The sequence below is a fragment of the Prionailurus bengalensis genome, chromosome D2 (genome assembly GCF_016509475.1).
Source record: "Prionailurus bengalensis isolate Pbe53 chromosome D2, Fcat_Pben_1.1_paternal_pri, whole genome shotgun sequence".
Classification (NCBI taxonomy): Eukaryota; Metazoa; Chordata; class Mammalia; order Carnivora; family Felidae; genus Prionailurus; species Prionailurus bengalensis.
In genome coordinates, this window is record NC_057351.1 from 67,120,280 (window position 1) to 67,136,239 (window position 15,960).

Here is a 15,960-nt window from a genome sequence, read left to right on the forward strand (position 1 = left end):
ATAATTGTAGAGTGCCTTGGGAGCAGTAAGTCTGTAATCTTTTTTTTTTTCTTTTTTCTCCAATTTTTCTCTCTAGTAATTATTATGAGGTAGAACATCCAGGTGTGAATATTTAAAATCAATCTCTGGTATTTATCAGTATTCCATTACATAATGTCCATAAGTTAAACATTACTTATAAATCAACCTATGTAATTTTCTTTTCTTTTTGTTTTTGTTTTTGTTTTTTTTTCTCTAGCCTTAACTGAAATAATCCAATCAGGTTATTTTCTTTTACCAAATTGGCCCTCTTTTCTGTGATTTACAATACCTTCCATCCAATATCACTTTCTCCTGAAAGCTCTGATTTTAGATAGAGAAACTAGGATCTAATACTTCAAGGTAATTCTGCCTTTGGTTTTTAGTATACATGAATATGTGTGTACTTAAAGTATAATCTTACCTACATGAATCTCAGGTCTCCAATTCTTTCTTGTTTTTATAATCACGTTTATTTTTATCCATACTTTATGAATTCAGAATTTATAGAATTGCTGTGTCAGTATTGACAGACAATGCATAAAATAAAAGGGTATGAGATTCAGATAAGGCTTTTAAGGCATGCTTTTTCTAATTCAAACATTTTGATTTTCATCTAGTGATTTTTTACTTTTTTTTTTTTTATCATACTCTTTTGGATGTGTGTTAATGAGAGAGCTGTCCAAAATATAATACTCTGGGGACCAAACAAGTTTTCAAGTAGGATTTTGTTGGAGTTGAAGAATTAAATGACTTTCCAAAACTTTATAACGTTCAGTGAAGATTCATTTCTTATTTTTAAAAAATAGATGAATTTCTCCCATTCTATGATGGACAGACCTAATTACACAAGAGGAATTTCTCATTTAAATAATGGACTTTTTTTTTTTTAATGTTTACTGACTTTGAGGAAGGGGGGAGGGGCAGAGAGAGAGGTAGAGAGAGAATCCCAAGCAGGCTCTGGGGCTGCCAGCACAGAGCCCGATGCAGGGCTCTGTCCCACGAACTTTGAGATCATGATCTGAGCTGAAATCAAGAGTCAGATGCTTAACCAATTGAGTTACCTAGGCGCCCCTCAAGTAACAAACTTTCAAGGCTTTTTTAGATCTTCAGATTCTAATGCTAAAAACCTGTGAAATGGATTTTACTATCATTAACTCAATTAAGATTAAGATCAGATTCTTTACTTTCTTTCCTTATATTCTAGGAAAGGAAAACACTCTCACTATTTTATTAATTGAGCACTGAACTAGACACTCAGGGAGACTCCAGGAATGTGAAAGACAACAGCTTCAACCATCAGATATCATAGTGTGGTAGAGTGGGAAAAGTAAACGACAGTCCTATGATAGGTATCCTAAGAGTAGTAAAGGCAAATGTCAAAAGAATTAGAGTTGGGTGGGAAGAGAAGAAAGTGGAGATCCCACCTAATTGGGGTGATTAAAGGAGAGACTTCAGGAAGATCACATTTAAGACAAGTGTTATAAAGGGTAAGCACTGACTAGGTAGAGGAACAGCAGAAGCCAGCATTTCCCTTTGATGAAATAGAGTGCACAGGGATAGAAAAGTACGGTGTGATCATAGAGTGATGCGCAAACCTCATAGGCTAAATCAGAGCACAAGGTAGTAACAGTAGGTACACCCAAAAAGTTGCATGACGAATTATAGAGATCCTGGAGTACCAGACTGCTTGACCTATAAGGAGTCAGCCTATTTTCTCATCATTTCCAGTTCTAATCTGTTTATAACAAACGTTTTGATATGTACATATATATGCACACAGTGCTTGCTTTGGATCTGGGTTCACCACCACCTATTGGCTGCGTGGCCTAGGAAACTCACTTAACTTGAGCTTCAGTTTCCTTGTTGGTAAAATGGACCTCATGGAGTTGTTGTGACAATTAAATGAAATAACATAAAAGCAAGTTGTGCAGAGCCTAGCCCATAGTAGTCAAGTATTTTTGTGAAAATTGTATACATGACTTATATACAGTATTGCTGATTTAAAGCACTTTATGGCAACACTTTGAAGATTATATAATTATAATTCCTTAGACCGTACTTTGGGTTTTAAAGGTCTCAGAGAATCTGTCCTCCTGATGGCAGTCAGGTTTATTATGTTCATGGATTCATGCATTCAAGGTGCAACAACTCCCACTACTTCCTCTTCTCTGCTCTTCTGTCTCTAAGATGGAAGACATGGTTTATGCTGTGGTTTGTGTACGTGTTGTTTGTCTTTTACCCTGACTCTTCTCTAGTGGACGCTCTAGGGAATTGTTGGTTTAATCTGACTTCAGAAGCCAAGCATGTGACCTTGCTGCCCTGTGTATAAGTTAGTTTTTCATTCTGCTTTGATGGAAAAATTTCCAGCTGTAAGAGGGCAAGTATTTTGGTACTTGAGGACCATCATAATCTGCTGCTATGTAATTTTTTTGCTATTTCAGCACAACCTAATGCCCTAATCTAGCCTAAGAGGTTTACTCTGTATTTCTGATCACAACATGCCTGCTGCCTTATTAGTTGTATTTGGTTTCAGTGATACAACCCATCTCCCATAAAATTACAGAAAGATCCTGTGCCCAGCTGAGAGTTACAGATTTCAACCTTTACTCCATTTACTTGTTAGCTGTGCAGCCTTGAGCAAATCACTGCCTATCTCAGGACTTTGTTGTGAGATTCAAGTGAATAACTATAAAGGGTTATTTTATTAACATTGGATTTCAGAATATGGTTAACTGTCATCGTAAAGATAAATAACATTTTTATTCTTTGAATACAGTATTTTAAAGCTTAACATGATTATAGATAAATTTTTAAAACCAGCTGAAATTTTATCATTAATTTTTATACTGTCTTACGACTGAGGTAATTATCTGAATAATACTCCAAATATATTTGAAACATTAAAAATGAGTTATAAATGTTCATGACCAAAAACATTAAATCTTTTGTAATAGAAGATTTCTTATCCGCTGAAGCACTTTCAACTATGTAAAAACGTTAGGGCAATTTCACTTACTTTGAAAATCATTTTCCTGCACTTTGTGGAAACTAAATTCATATTTTTCTCTGACTTGATTTTAGAAGGGCTTACACATCCCCTTATGATACCATGGATCATCCCAAAGCTTTAGGATTGTGCCCACCGTATTGTGGGATGTATGGAAGTGGTAAAAGCATTTTCACTAGTGAAAATAGCATTTGACCTGAGTTCTTGCCTTTAACATTTACTGCCTTGGACAAATTTTTCAACCTTTCTTATTTAGCTTTTTCATCCCACTCAGCAGAAACGTCTCATCAGCTCATAAATAGTTGTGATTCTCTTGAGCAACTGGTTGGTTTTTAATCTTAAAGCCATTATAAATCATACTGAGCAGATTATCTTAATTAATTCATGTTGGCTTATGCCAACTGTAGCAAATGCCTACGGTTTTATAACATGCACTTTGTATCTTAATCTCATTGCTGGCTCTAACTAACCTCCTTATACTAATTTATTCTCTTTAGCTTAATTTATCTAACCTGTATTTATTTTTTTTAATAATTTTGATCTCTAGAATCTGCCTTAAATTCTTGCTGGAGCCACATGGGGAGGGGCATTCAATAAAATATTCCCATTTCTCAGTAAGTTATTGCAATGTAAATAATGAGTGATACACATAGTAGGTATCATCAGGTTTTTTGTTTGTTTTTTGGCTTTTTTACTGAATGAATATTGGTTATAGCTGCTTTCAGCTGAAGAAAGTTTAAATAGAATTTGGTTTTGAAGGAAAGATAAAGTTTCAAAAGAGCAGATTGGCCCTTTGCCAGGTGTCCAGAAGTTTTCTATGGTTTATAAAAGATAAATGAGTGTATCTGAAAGATTCTTTCTCATCCAGCCTTAAATATGGTAAAATACTCATGTTACTCATCTGTATGAAAGTGTCCATCCATCTTATATATAGCTCACAACCATTTTATGTTCACTAAGTCGTAGAAATGTATTAATGGAGTTTTCTGATCAATGTAATGTGTCTTTGTAGAGGATATTTTATAGGATAGTGTCTCTGGTTTAAGTCATATTTTTAAATGAGCAAGGTACAGTCAATGGATTTAGATGTTTAGAATTTTTTTAATGTTTGTTTATTTTTTGAGAGTGCACAAGCAGGGGAAGGGCAGAGAGAGAGGGGGACAGATGATCTGAAGTGAGCTCTGCACTGACAGCGGCAAGTCCAACGTGGGACTCGAACTCAACCCTGAGATCATGACCTGGGCTGAAGTTGGGCACTCAAACCAACTGAGCCACCCAGGCACCCCAGATGTTTAGAATTTTTATAACTGTGCTAACGATTTACATTTAACAGCCCTCAAATTTGTAAAAGAAAAGCCATGTTTAACTGGTATAAACTGCTCCATGAACTCAGAATTCAAATATGGTCACTACTAGTTTTTAAATTCGTCTCTTAAACATTCACCTGCTGTATTAGCAGAAAGTACAGTATCTTCCTCTTGGAATTTCTGTTCTCCTCTAAGTTGTCCCAAGAACCTCAGTGGCTTACACAGTGCAAAAGGGTTCACCAGTGACTTCTATATCCAAGATGTGGCATGTACGTATGTCTTCATGTGCACATGTGAGTCATGCTAAAGTCTCTTCAGTCCACCTCGGCCACTGTGCCTTCCTGCGCACATGGTAGTGGTGTTGAAAACGAGTCTTACCCTGTCCAACAGGAGATGCAGGTTCACTGTTGACACAGATGTCTGCACAGGCCACTCTGGGGCATCAGGGAAAGGTGACCTCCCTCCCCCTCTTCCTGTGCTAAGCTGACTTAGGGTGTTCCATGGTGCCCCATGATTGAACTCCCAAGATTATAGTTTTTCGCACTCAGCTCTTTCAATTCAGATCATGGATGCCTCTCAACTGTTTCTCTAAAAGCAACACAAGCAATGAGTCAGGACTGGTCCTAATATTTACTACCTCATAGCCTCAAACCACATTTCTCCTTCCATCATGGGCTCCTATGCCTTTTTTTTTTTTTTTTTTTTTAAGAAGTCCTTTCTGAAAATCTGAATCATTTGGTCATCCACGATGCAAGTCTACATCTAAGCAGGGACTCCAGGAGATCTTATTCTCAGCCTTATAAGGAAGGCTGCTATTGGTGACTGAAAGGAAATTCACCCTTCTGAAAAAGATTTCTCCAGTGATCTCCAAGGTATTTGTATGGACTCCTCTTGGAGGTTGTGATTCCGGAGCAGTTTTCTGCCTTCTCCCTCTTAGGTGAAGTGGTTAAAAATTGAACTTAATTTCTGGCAGGGATTCTGTTTCATATGTAACCAAAAGCAAGGTTTAGAGGACTTACATTGCAAGAGCTTTTGTATTTAAAATGAATGGGAAAAGGTTTGAGCAAGAAAACAAATGAATTTAATAAAATAAGTATTGGTTAGGTGTTATGGAAATAAAAAATGAGCTATTTCAAGTAATGTAAAGGATTGAGAGAGGTTTCAAATGATGAATCATATTAGCAACTTTAGGGTTATTCGAATAGAAAATTTCTCTTAACGTTCAGAATTTTTACTGATATGAACACTGTTTCTGACACATACACATATGCCCCCAAGAAATATAGCAGAATTCCAGAACAGGAACATATAGTACCCAAAGTTGGGGGAAATGTCCTTTCTTTAGCACAGAAGGGGAGTAAACAGTTCTCAGCTCTTATCAGTTTGCTTTCAGTCTTCATAGAGTTAAGGGAATTGCCACGGAATTCTTAAAATGGAAGCTGTGATGTATGTAGTATGTCTTAGTGAAGATTTCTGTGAGTCAGTCTGTAGTCAGAGTCTTGCCCCATCCAAATAGGGACTCTAGCCCAACCTAGGTAATGAGGCCACTGGGCGAGGAATGGCTCTCTTTTTGCATCAATCTGTACTTGGTACTCTAGTTCCATATTGTTAACAGAGTTGCTTTATATCTGTCTATTGTAGATGATAGCTCGTTTTCTTTGAGAGTAAGACTTTCTAACGATTTTTTTCCTCCCCTGAAGGCAAGCTTCTTGCCTCCTTCTTCCACTGTTTTATTATTTTATGTTTTATATTTGTTTCAAAACTGTGTAGATGAAACCGTATTCAAAAGAGGGATGGGAAAAAGATTGATCATAGAGAAAGTTATGTTTGGTTTGTTCTGCTCCAAGTGAGATGTATGAGCTCAGTGGTCATTTTTGTGTGTTACAGGCCTTTCGGGAAGATCTGGAATGCCTTATCCAAGAACAGATGAAGAAAGGCCACAACCCAACTGGATTGCTGGCATTACAGCAGATCGCAGATTACATCACGACCAATTCTTTCTCGGGCTTTACTTCACCTCCTCTCAGTACGTCAGTTTTGAAAAGTTTAAAAAATTATAATTTTATCTCTACTTTGAACACGGCACATCTCTAACAGCATATTCTACTCTGGTTCAGTCCTTAAGTTTATAACATCTAATACTTAGAGTAATATAGTGTTAAACTCTCTTACCTTTTGTTATCAACCGGGCATTTACTAGACTTTGTGAGATTGTAAAATAGTTACAAGACATGGGCCCTGTCCTACATAAATGCATAATTTTAGTTGAGGAGACCTACCATGAATGCAAAAAAAAATTAAAACTGAAAGATAACTGTAAAACATTACAAAGCAGTTCGTAAGAAATTGTCTAATGGCCTTTTATAAGTCATCATACTATGAACTGAGAGTTGAGGTTGATTTTTGGTTGAAGTGGACTGAGAAAACTCTGAAAAAAAGAGAGGCCTGAGCTAACCAGGCTTTACAAGATGGAGTGGTTAGAATTTGGTGTAAAAGAGGGGTTAAGATATTTTTACATTTAACAACTCTTTAGTAAGAGCACCAGTTTGGTGAGCTGAACACTAAGCACTTTATACATCAGCAAGGTATGTCCAGAACTCCCCGCAATACCAGGACAGGTGCAGAGTCCCAGAAGGTAATGTCAGGGACTGCTTCGGGTCCGAGTCAAGGGATGAGACGTCATATCAGCATCAAGGGATTTTCTTTTCCTCTTTTTTCTTTTCTTTTGTTTTCCTTCTCTTCCTTCATTTCTGCCTTTCTTTGGTTTTGGTTTGGTTTGGTTTGGTTATAGATTTATAAGTAAGAGTCAGTAAATGCAAGTACTTTCCAAATAGAGGAATGGCATAACAATTGAGACCTGATGTTGAAAACATGCTGGGTTAAGGTATGTTTGTAGAACTCAAAGTGGACCAGTGTGTCGGCACATATATACCGGTTAAAGAATCTTTGAAAGGGTCCCAATGTGAGGTATATGTGCTTGAACTAAAATAGTAGTGTGAGTACAAAAAGGAAGAGATATGAGAAAGGCATAACTAAGGAAGAATAGAGATGACTTAGTAACAGTTTGATGTGAGGAGATGGTGTAGATAGTGGGGGAGAAGAACTATGAGTTACAAAATCACTCCTCTATCTTGGAAGAACATTCTATTAGAAGAAACATAAAAATTCAAAGGTTGAGCTTGTTTGTTTGTTTGTTTGTTTTGCTTTTCCTATAATATTGAGTATCTATTGTGTTCTAAGCACCCTGTTAGAGATAGGAGATACACTGATAAACCAGAGACAAGATTCCTGTCCTTGTGGAGATGGAAAATGGTCAGTTAATAAGTCCTATGCAGATAATTAATAGATGGTGATTTGATAGGAGGAGCTAGGTGACTAGATTAGGTGATCAGAGAGAATCTCTCTGAGGAGGGGACATTGAAACTGAAATCTGAATGGCAAGAAGGAGCAAACCATACCAAGATTGAGAGAAAACAGTCCAAGTAGAAGGGACAAGTACAAGTGTCAGATGGAAATAAGAGGACAATGAATTTGGTGGTCTCTTCAAGGAACAAAAATTAAAGGTTATGGTCTGGAACATGGTTTTGGGGGAAACCAGTAGAACAAAGTGAGATCAGAAACAGGCAGAGAGGCTGAATTATGTAGGGCTTTGCAGCCAGGGTTGGAAGTTTGGATTCTATTCTAATTTTGAAAAGTCATTTAAGCAGAAGGGTGATGTAGAAAGACCTGTATAGTTTCTGTGTGAAGAATTAACTGAGAATTTCATGGTATTATTAGTAGACAGAAATAGGAATGTCCAGAGTTGGGGATCTCTTTGGCTTGGGAAATGGAAGAAGTTCAACTTCAGGCATGCCAGGGTTGCCCAGAGTTGCCAAGACCTTGTAGCAGTTGGAAAAACACTCCTAGAGCCTAAGAGAGTGACTTGGCAGATGGACATGGGGAAGTATTCATCAGGGCCGTGTGTGTAGATTAAATCATACAAGAGGGTATAGGCAGAGAAGAAAAGGGTCTAAAGAGAAAATTTCGAAAGTTAGAAGAGGAAGACTAGTCCAGGAAGACCAAAATAATAAGAGGAGCTATCCTGTGTGTGTCCTAGATACCCCAGCAGGAAGGGGGAGCCGCTGAGGTTGCTGGCTGCAATGTACAAAGGCATGGCAGCGGGAAAGCTGTGTCTCACAGCTCAGAGGTCAGGGAGTACAAATCAGCCAGTTTGGCTGGAAAATTTATGTTGTCGAAAGTGAAAGTTAAAGTTGGCAGGGAAAGCGGGAGATCGATTAAATGGCTGCTCTGAAATTTTGTTAGAAATTATGTTGTTTCATAATGGCTTACATATTGAAACTATTTCTTTGAATTAGTTCACAACATTTCACAAGTAGAAGATCTCACATTACAGTATTGACTTGGGGCCCAAGTTTAAAGTTGAAACTTTCTGATAGCCCTGAACTCAGATTCTCACACGGTAGCAGCTGATTGTGGAGTTACAGCTGCCCCTTCATCCCAGGCCTGTATTATCTCTAGTGGCCTACGGGCTGCACCAGGCCTGGTTTATGCACTTACATGAATATCTTGTAGGCCTTCAGGTCTGGGGCTTCTGCAAAACTTTGAGCAGGGGAGTAGTGAGGCTAACCGCTCAATCTGATGACTTTATGTGGAATGGATTTATAAAGAGAGGGGCCAAAGGCGAGGACAAGAATGAGAAAGCTTACATGTGAGATGAGGCCTGAACTCAAGGATGGAGAATGAGGGAACTCATAAAGAAGAGAGTGGTGGAACGTGGTGATGAATTACGCCTGGTCGCCCAGGACAGGTTACGTTGATCCTGTGGAAATTGTAGTACCATCAGTATCAGAAGACTGAGGAGAAGTGAGAAGGTAGGAAAAAGCAGGGAGATAAAATCACTTTTCTACTCTTTTAACTAGTCTGTTACTGTGTCAAGCAGTTAGAAGCAGTAGGCTGAAGGGTGGGCAGGGGGGCCTGCTCACAGGTAAAGACCAGGGTGTCTGAGTCTGTAGCGTTTTCATGGGGAAAAGGAACATGAGAGAGGAGTGTAGGGGACGGTTGAGCTTCAGGAAGGAGCCACAGACGGGAGAAAGGGAAGAGAACTTGTTGAAGGAGAAAGAAGCAGCAGGTGAAAGGGGAACAAGAGATCCAGATGATACCACACAGGCCTGTAGAAGAATTGTAGGGAAGACGTGGTAAATGGTGTCAAGGAGAACAAAGACTAAGAAAAAGTGGAACTTGATCACATCTGAAGTTAGCAATTGGGTCATTAAAACCCAAGCAAAACTAGGTTTTGTTGCTTAGTCATGGCAGAAGGCACAGTGTGGTTTGAATGCATTCTTTTCCATTTTAAATAATTTTTGTTTGACTAAAAGTCAAAAGGGCTATTAGAAAAGTAGCTTTCCGTTGGGATCTTTTCATCATCAAGTTAGCAGTAACCTCAGGATTAAGAACACGTTCACCTTTGGGATCACGTGACCATTTTCCTCCAGTGGTGTGAACCTGACTCCCTACCAAGTCCCTCCCACACAAGTACAGTACTAGAAGAAACAGCAGAGAAGATTGCTGATGCGCCTTTCTCCAAAGGAAGATAAGCTAATGAAACATTGTGCAGGCTGATAAGTTTCACATCCGAATTTACAAGGCTGGGACACTCCCAGACTCCGGCTGCTTCCAGGTGCAGCAGTACTTGACTTGACCACAGTCTCTATCCACACCTCCTCCTTTTAGGTCTCGGCATGGTCACACCTATCAATGACCTCCCTGGGGCAGATACATCCTCCTACGTGAAGGGAGAGAAACTTACTCGCTGTAAGCTTGCCAGCCTGTATAGACTCGTGGACTTGTTTGGATGGGCACACCTGGCAAATACCTATATCTCCGTGAGTTCTTTGGCTTTCAATTCCTTTTTGAAAAAATCCCAACTAGAAGGCAACTGTACTCTTCTCCCCTTGACTCCTAAGTCTGATCAGTCTTCATTTTCTGAACCTAGCATGCTGCGTTACAACCTAATCCTTATTTAAACCTCTCCAAAGGAGAGGCTGTGGTTAACCTCACTTTCTCTTTCATTTACCGTCTGTGTTGTCCTTTTCGTTCAAACCAGTTGCAAAAACCATCTGAGAAGAAATCCTTCTGGCACAGTTTTCTCTGTGTTAATTCTGTCTGAGCATGAGGGTCACTGAAAAGCACTTGGGGCAGGCAAAGTAGAGGAGGCCTGAGACGTTTCCTCTCTGGTCTTTATTCTCTTTAAGTGTATTTTTTCCGTTCGTTATCATCTGTGTTTTCATGTTGTCACACTTGGAAACCAGACAACATTTGGAAGCAAAAAAGTATGAAAAGACTGTAATGGAAGTGGTGCCAGTGCTAGGTGCTGTCTTCCCAGAGTTCTTCCCCACCCCCACCCCCACCCCCACCCCCTGCAGCCTCTCCTGTGTTTCCCCTTCCGTCTCCACTTCCTTCCTGCCTTCCCAGGAAGACTTCTCTTTCCTTTGCCCCTTTCCCCTTCATTTCCATGTTGTAAATCAAGATTATAGTCATTACCGCATTCAGTTAATATTTTCTCATGAATGTAGCTGACCCTAAGCAACCTTAGAGCTCCCGGGATAAAGCTTTAGGGAAGTAAATGAGAAACTAATGGCAGAAATTTTTAGCAAGTGCTTGAGTATTGAGGGAAGAAAACTTTTCAAGGAAAGTTTCCCATTGCATACCTTTAATTTCTACTTTGTTGCTTTCCCCACCCTCCCAGATCTCTTACAGTTATTCACTACAAATATATTTCTAGTCGTGTTTAAACTGCAAAATATGAATGATCTCACAGCAATTGCCTATTGTTTGTTTGTTTGTTTTTCTTTCTCCCAGGTAAGAATAAGTAAGGAGCAAGACCACATAATAATAATTCCTAGGGGCCTGTCTTTTTCTGAAGCCACAGCCTCCAATTTGGTATAATTTTCATTCCTATGTTACTTTTTCTGTGCTTCTTTGTGCTTTTCTAACAGTTTTCAGCTTTTAGTACGGGACAGAACAAGAAAAGGTATGGATGGAAAAAACATTTGCTTAGTGAACAGGAAAGAGTTTGGAAAGTTATGTTGATTTTTTAAAAAAATAATTTTTTTAGCCTTTATTTGTTTTTGAAAGAGAGACAGAGCCTGAGCGGGGGAGCAGCAGAGAGAGAGGGAGACACAGAATCCGAAGCAGGCTCCAGGCTCTGAGCTGTCAGCACAGAGCCCAAAGTGGGGCTCGAATTTAGAACCGTGAGATCATGACTTGAGCTGAAGTCGGACGCTTAACTGAGCCAGCCACCCAGGCACCCCAACTTATGTTGATTTTTAAGAAAAGCTTTCAGGGTCAAGAAAAACAAGGTGGTTGAAGAGACTCATAAATAAGTTGGTCTTATCAGGAACTATCCATGTTTTGGAGGGAATCCTTTGACTTTTTTTCCACCCTGTACACTCTGGAACTTTTAAAAAACACAAAGTCTATGTGTATTTTATAAATAGATTTCAATAAAGTTCAGTTGGTGTGAGCAGAGGGGCTGGCTGACTGTGTGGCATTTTATTTTTCCATGATTGTACTCATAGGCACTGTCATTGACCTCTGGGATGACAGGAACTCCATTGGTTCTGGGTGCTACAGTGTCAGCAAATGGAAATTTTCCAGCCAATTCAGTAAACACTGGACTTGTTCAGACCTTTAGTGAAGGGTTTAAGTTACTTGGTTTTTTGGAAACTGCTTCTTACTAACTTCGAAATTTTGTTTCAGACTGCCTGTTTTTATAAATAAAGTTTTATGGGAACAAAGCCACACCCATTCTTCTACAGTTCTGAGTGGCTCTACATAAAGTGGCAGAGTTGAGTAGTTGCATCAGAGGCCCACAAAGTCTAAAATTTTGACTATTTGGCCTTTGACAAAAAAAAGTTGGCCCCCTCCCCTGGTTTGGTTTGTGGATCACAGGCAAACTTTGATACATGTGTACCAATGAAATATGTCTCTCTGATTTTTCCAGGTGAAAGTCAATATCATAGGAGAAGTGGTTGATCAGGGAAGTACTAACTTGAAAATTGACCACACAGGCTTCAGTCCCCATGCTGCGATCTATTCAACACGTCCTGATGTTAAGTGTGTGATACACATCCATACCCTGGCAACAGCAGCTGTAAGTTGCTGAAGGCTAAAACCAGCAATGACCCTGGGAAGTGTAGTATACTGAAAATATTAATCCTCTGCATACCCAGAAAGCAAAATTTCCTTTGGACCAAATGCTGACATCGTAGGAAACAACTAGAGAGATAGCATTTTCATTTTTCACTAATCAGCTAATAATTGGGTGCTGAGCTCTTTGGAGTAAAGTTTCTTTCATAATACTTGGCACAACGTTTAAACTGAGTTCTATCCCCTAAGTTCTTTTTTTTTTTTTTTCTTCTTTTTTCCTTCTGGAAGAAGTGAAGAGCTAAAGTGAGAGAGGGGTTGGAATGGTGGACTCAGTGAGTTAGGCCAGTGCTTCCTGAGCTGACTAAAGAATCCGGTTCTTAGGAGAGTGTAACTAGTAACTAAATATGTTCTTTTAACATGGGCCCAATCAAATAGGTATCCTCCATGAAGTGTGGGATCCTTCCAATTTCTCAAGAGTCCCTCTTCCTGGGAGATGTCGCCTATTATGACTACCAAGGGTCACTTGATGAACAGGAGGAGAGAATTCAACTACAGAAAGTTCTGGGGCCAAGTTGTAAGGTATGCAGTAGAGTTCCTATCGAAGGAGCTATTTTTGTTGCTGTTGCTGTTGATGAAAAACAGTGTGAGCTATGCCAGTTATTTTAAAGTGATTGCTTTGTGATTCTATTTTAGGTGCTGGTACTCAGAAATCATGGTGTGGTAGCCCTTGGAGAAACGATTGAGGAGGCCTTTCATTATATATTTAATGTGCAGATAGCCTGTGAGATTCAGGTAGGAAAAATTATCCCCCCACACACTTGTTTTTTATTTTTTGCAATTTGCTTGTTGTATTGGGTTTTGTATTATTTATTTTCAAAGTCCTATTGGTTGGTGGCTTTTTGTTTTGTCTTTTAAGAGATCTGCTTTACTTGAATAAAAAGGGTCAACTCCGTTATCTCTTGAATTGAAAAGAGGAAAAAATTAAAATTCACATACAGACGCACACACACAAATCTGAGAGCCTCATAAACATCGTTTTCCCCATAATCCTGCTTAATTGTAATTGTCTCTGTTTTTACCCTGTAGTGGTTGTGGTCACACTAATTAGAAACAGAGGCAACCGTCCGTCATCAAAGATCAGATGTAGCCACTTTTATAAAAAGTGCAAGGAGCAGGGCCAGAAGTTTTATGAACTCCTGCAGTTTCCAACAATTTCACAGCCTCAACCTTATTATAATAGGTTGGCTATTTATTAACTACTTTTTTCCTCAGAGAAGCTGAATGTATTTTTAACAGACCTAATTTCCCTCTTCAAGAAGATTCTCTTGAAGCAAATGGTAATAATCTTAATTTATTAGAGGGCCACAATAAAGGGGAAAAATCTTTTCTGTCAGTTTTAATGTCTAACAACTTTTTTTGTTGTTGTTGCTCTAGCAGCCCCTTCTTAAACGAAGCTGTGAAAAGCTTGATGAAATTAAGATAATGAGCTGCTTCTGCCTAAATATCCTTAACTTCACAGTGTAGTGTCTCTATTCCTTTAAAATTATAACTTTCAGCAAAAAAAAAAAAAAAAAAAAAAGGATAGCCAAGGGAAAACTGCAAGATAACTTTAAAATTTGGCAAGAGAATTCAGTTTCTTGAAATATGTTAAAAGGAATGGCTCTAAATGTGTTTTCCATCAGGGAGGATCAGAATCCTGGAAGGTATCTTTTTCAGATCAATGGAAAAGATACTTCAGCTGCCCATTTTTACAAGTGTATTGCCTTATTCCTGTTGTTAGGAGCCTGGACAAGTTATAGGTATTTGCTGAAGTGAAATCCTGCCTTTTTAAAGGTAAAATATTCATTATAATCTTTTATAGTCTTGTGCCTCTATATTTTGCCATCGATTACAGGTGCAGGCATTAGCAGGGGCAGGTGGAGTAGACAATCTGCTGGTGCTGGATCTTCAGAAGTATAAATCTTTCACTCATGCTATAGCAACAACTGGAGGAGGAGGAGTGAATATGGGCTCCCATCAGAAATGGAAGGTTGGCGAGATTGAGTTTGAAGGGCTGATGAGGACTCTGGATAATTTGGTAGGTGAAAAATTGAACGTAAACTTGGATTTCGTGTCTGCAGATTCGAGAGCAAACGCTTCCATCTCCCTTTGGTCTGGGAACATGGTTATGCCTCTGGGAGCTGAGTTTGACTCTAGGGAGGCATTCCAGTGTAATTTTACCACATTTTTAAGAATCAAACAGTGAAACATGCAAGTGTCATCTTTATTTATCTTATTTTTTACATTTATTTATTTTTGATAGAGCGAGACAGGGCACAAGTGGGGGAGGGGCAGAGAGAGAGGGAGACACAGAATCCGAAGCAGGCTCCGGGCTCCGAGCTGTCAGCACAGAGCCTGATGCGGGGCTCGAACTCACGAGCTGTGAGATCATGACCTGAGCCGAAGTCGGACGCTCAACCGACTGAGCCACCCAGGCACCCCTTCTCATTTTTTGTTTGATTGGGTTGTTTTTTAAACGTTTATTTGTTTTTGAGACAAAGAGAGAGACAGAGTTTGAACTGGGGAGGGTCAGAGAGGGAGGGAGACACAGAATCTGAAACAGGCTCCAGGCTCTGAGCTGTCAGCACAGAGCCCAATGCGGCGCTCAAACTCACGGACCGTGAGATCATGACCTGAGCTGAAGTCGGACGCTTAACCGACTGAGCCTCCCAGGCGCCCCTTTTTTTTTCTTTCTTTCTTTTTTTTTTTTTGGTTTATATTTATTTATTTAAGTGTCATCTTACTTTAGATTTTACCCTCTTCCACTAAGGGTCAGAAGAAGATTGCCTTGAGACTGAGGAACAAAGATTTAAATGAGCACTGAGATTTGGCTTCCAGAAAGCTGGAAAATAGCTAGGAAAATTTTCTGGTCAGCAGTTTTGAAATTACCTTTGTCAGGAACAGTTGTGTGAGTGGAAATCACATTGTCAGCTGGAATCTGTTTTCACCAGATCTTGAAATTTGCTTAATTTCAACCCTAGTGTTATAAATGGAGGTTACATGAGGTTTGACAGATATTTTCGTCTTTGTTTTTCAACAAAGGAGTCTTTCTGATCACTTGTTTAAAGAATTAAGAGCCCAAATGCTGTGTTTGGTGCATGTTTGATCATTTCAAATGTGGTTTTTTTGCTCCCTTAGGGGTATAGAACAGGCTATGCTTATAGGCATCCTCTCATTCGAGAGAAGCCTAGGCACAAGAGTGACGTGGAAATCCCAGCAACTGTGACTGCTTTTTCCTTTGAGGATGACACAGTGCCACTCTCTCCTCTCAAATACATGGCACAGAGACAGCAGCGTGAAAAAACAAGATGGCTGAACTCACCAAATACTTACATGAAAGTGAATGTGCCTGAGGAGTCTCGGAATGGGGAAACCAGTCCCAGGACCAAAATCACAGTATGTTGCTATTTTATGTGGTTTGCCTCTACTAAATATTTT

General features: G+C 39.3%; 1 protein-coding gene across 12 annotated transcripts in view; it reads left to right on the forward strand.

Annotated features, from left to right (window-relative positions):
* Window positions 1–15,960, forward strand: part of ADD3 (adducin 3) — a 125,964-nt gene that overhangs the window by 100,900 nt on the left and 9,104 nt on the right. For all 12 annotated transcript variants that reach the window (XM_043597478.1, XM_043597472.1, XM_043597480.1 and 9 more), the window contains 8 exons: window positions 6,223–6,361; window positions 10,066–10,217; window positions 11,194–11,274; window positions 12,338–12,487; window positions 12,919–13,062; window positions 13,177–13,275; window positions 14,378–14,560; window positions 15,661–15,918. In XM_043597478.1, coding sequence (XP_043453413.1) covers window positions 6,223–6,361; window positions 10,066–10,217; window positions 11,194–11,274; window positions 12,338–12,487; window positions 12,919–13,062; window positions 13,177–13,275; window positions 14,378–14,560; window positions 15,661–15,918 — 1,206 coding nt within the window. The remainder of the gene's footprint in view (window positions 1–6,222; window positions 6,362–10,065; window positions 10,218–11,193; window positions 11,275–12,337; window positions 12,488–12,918; window positions 13,063–13,176; window positions 13,276–14,377; window positions 14,561–15,660; window positions 15,919–15,960) is intronic.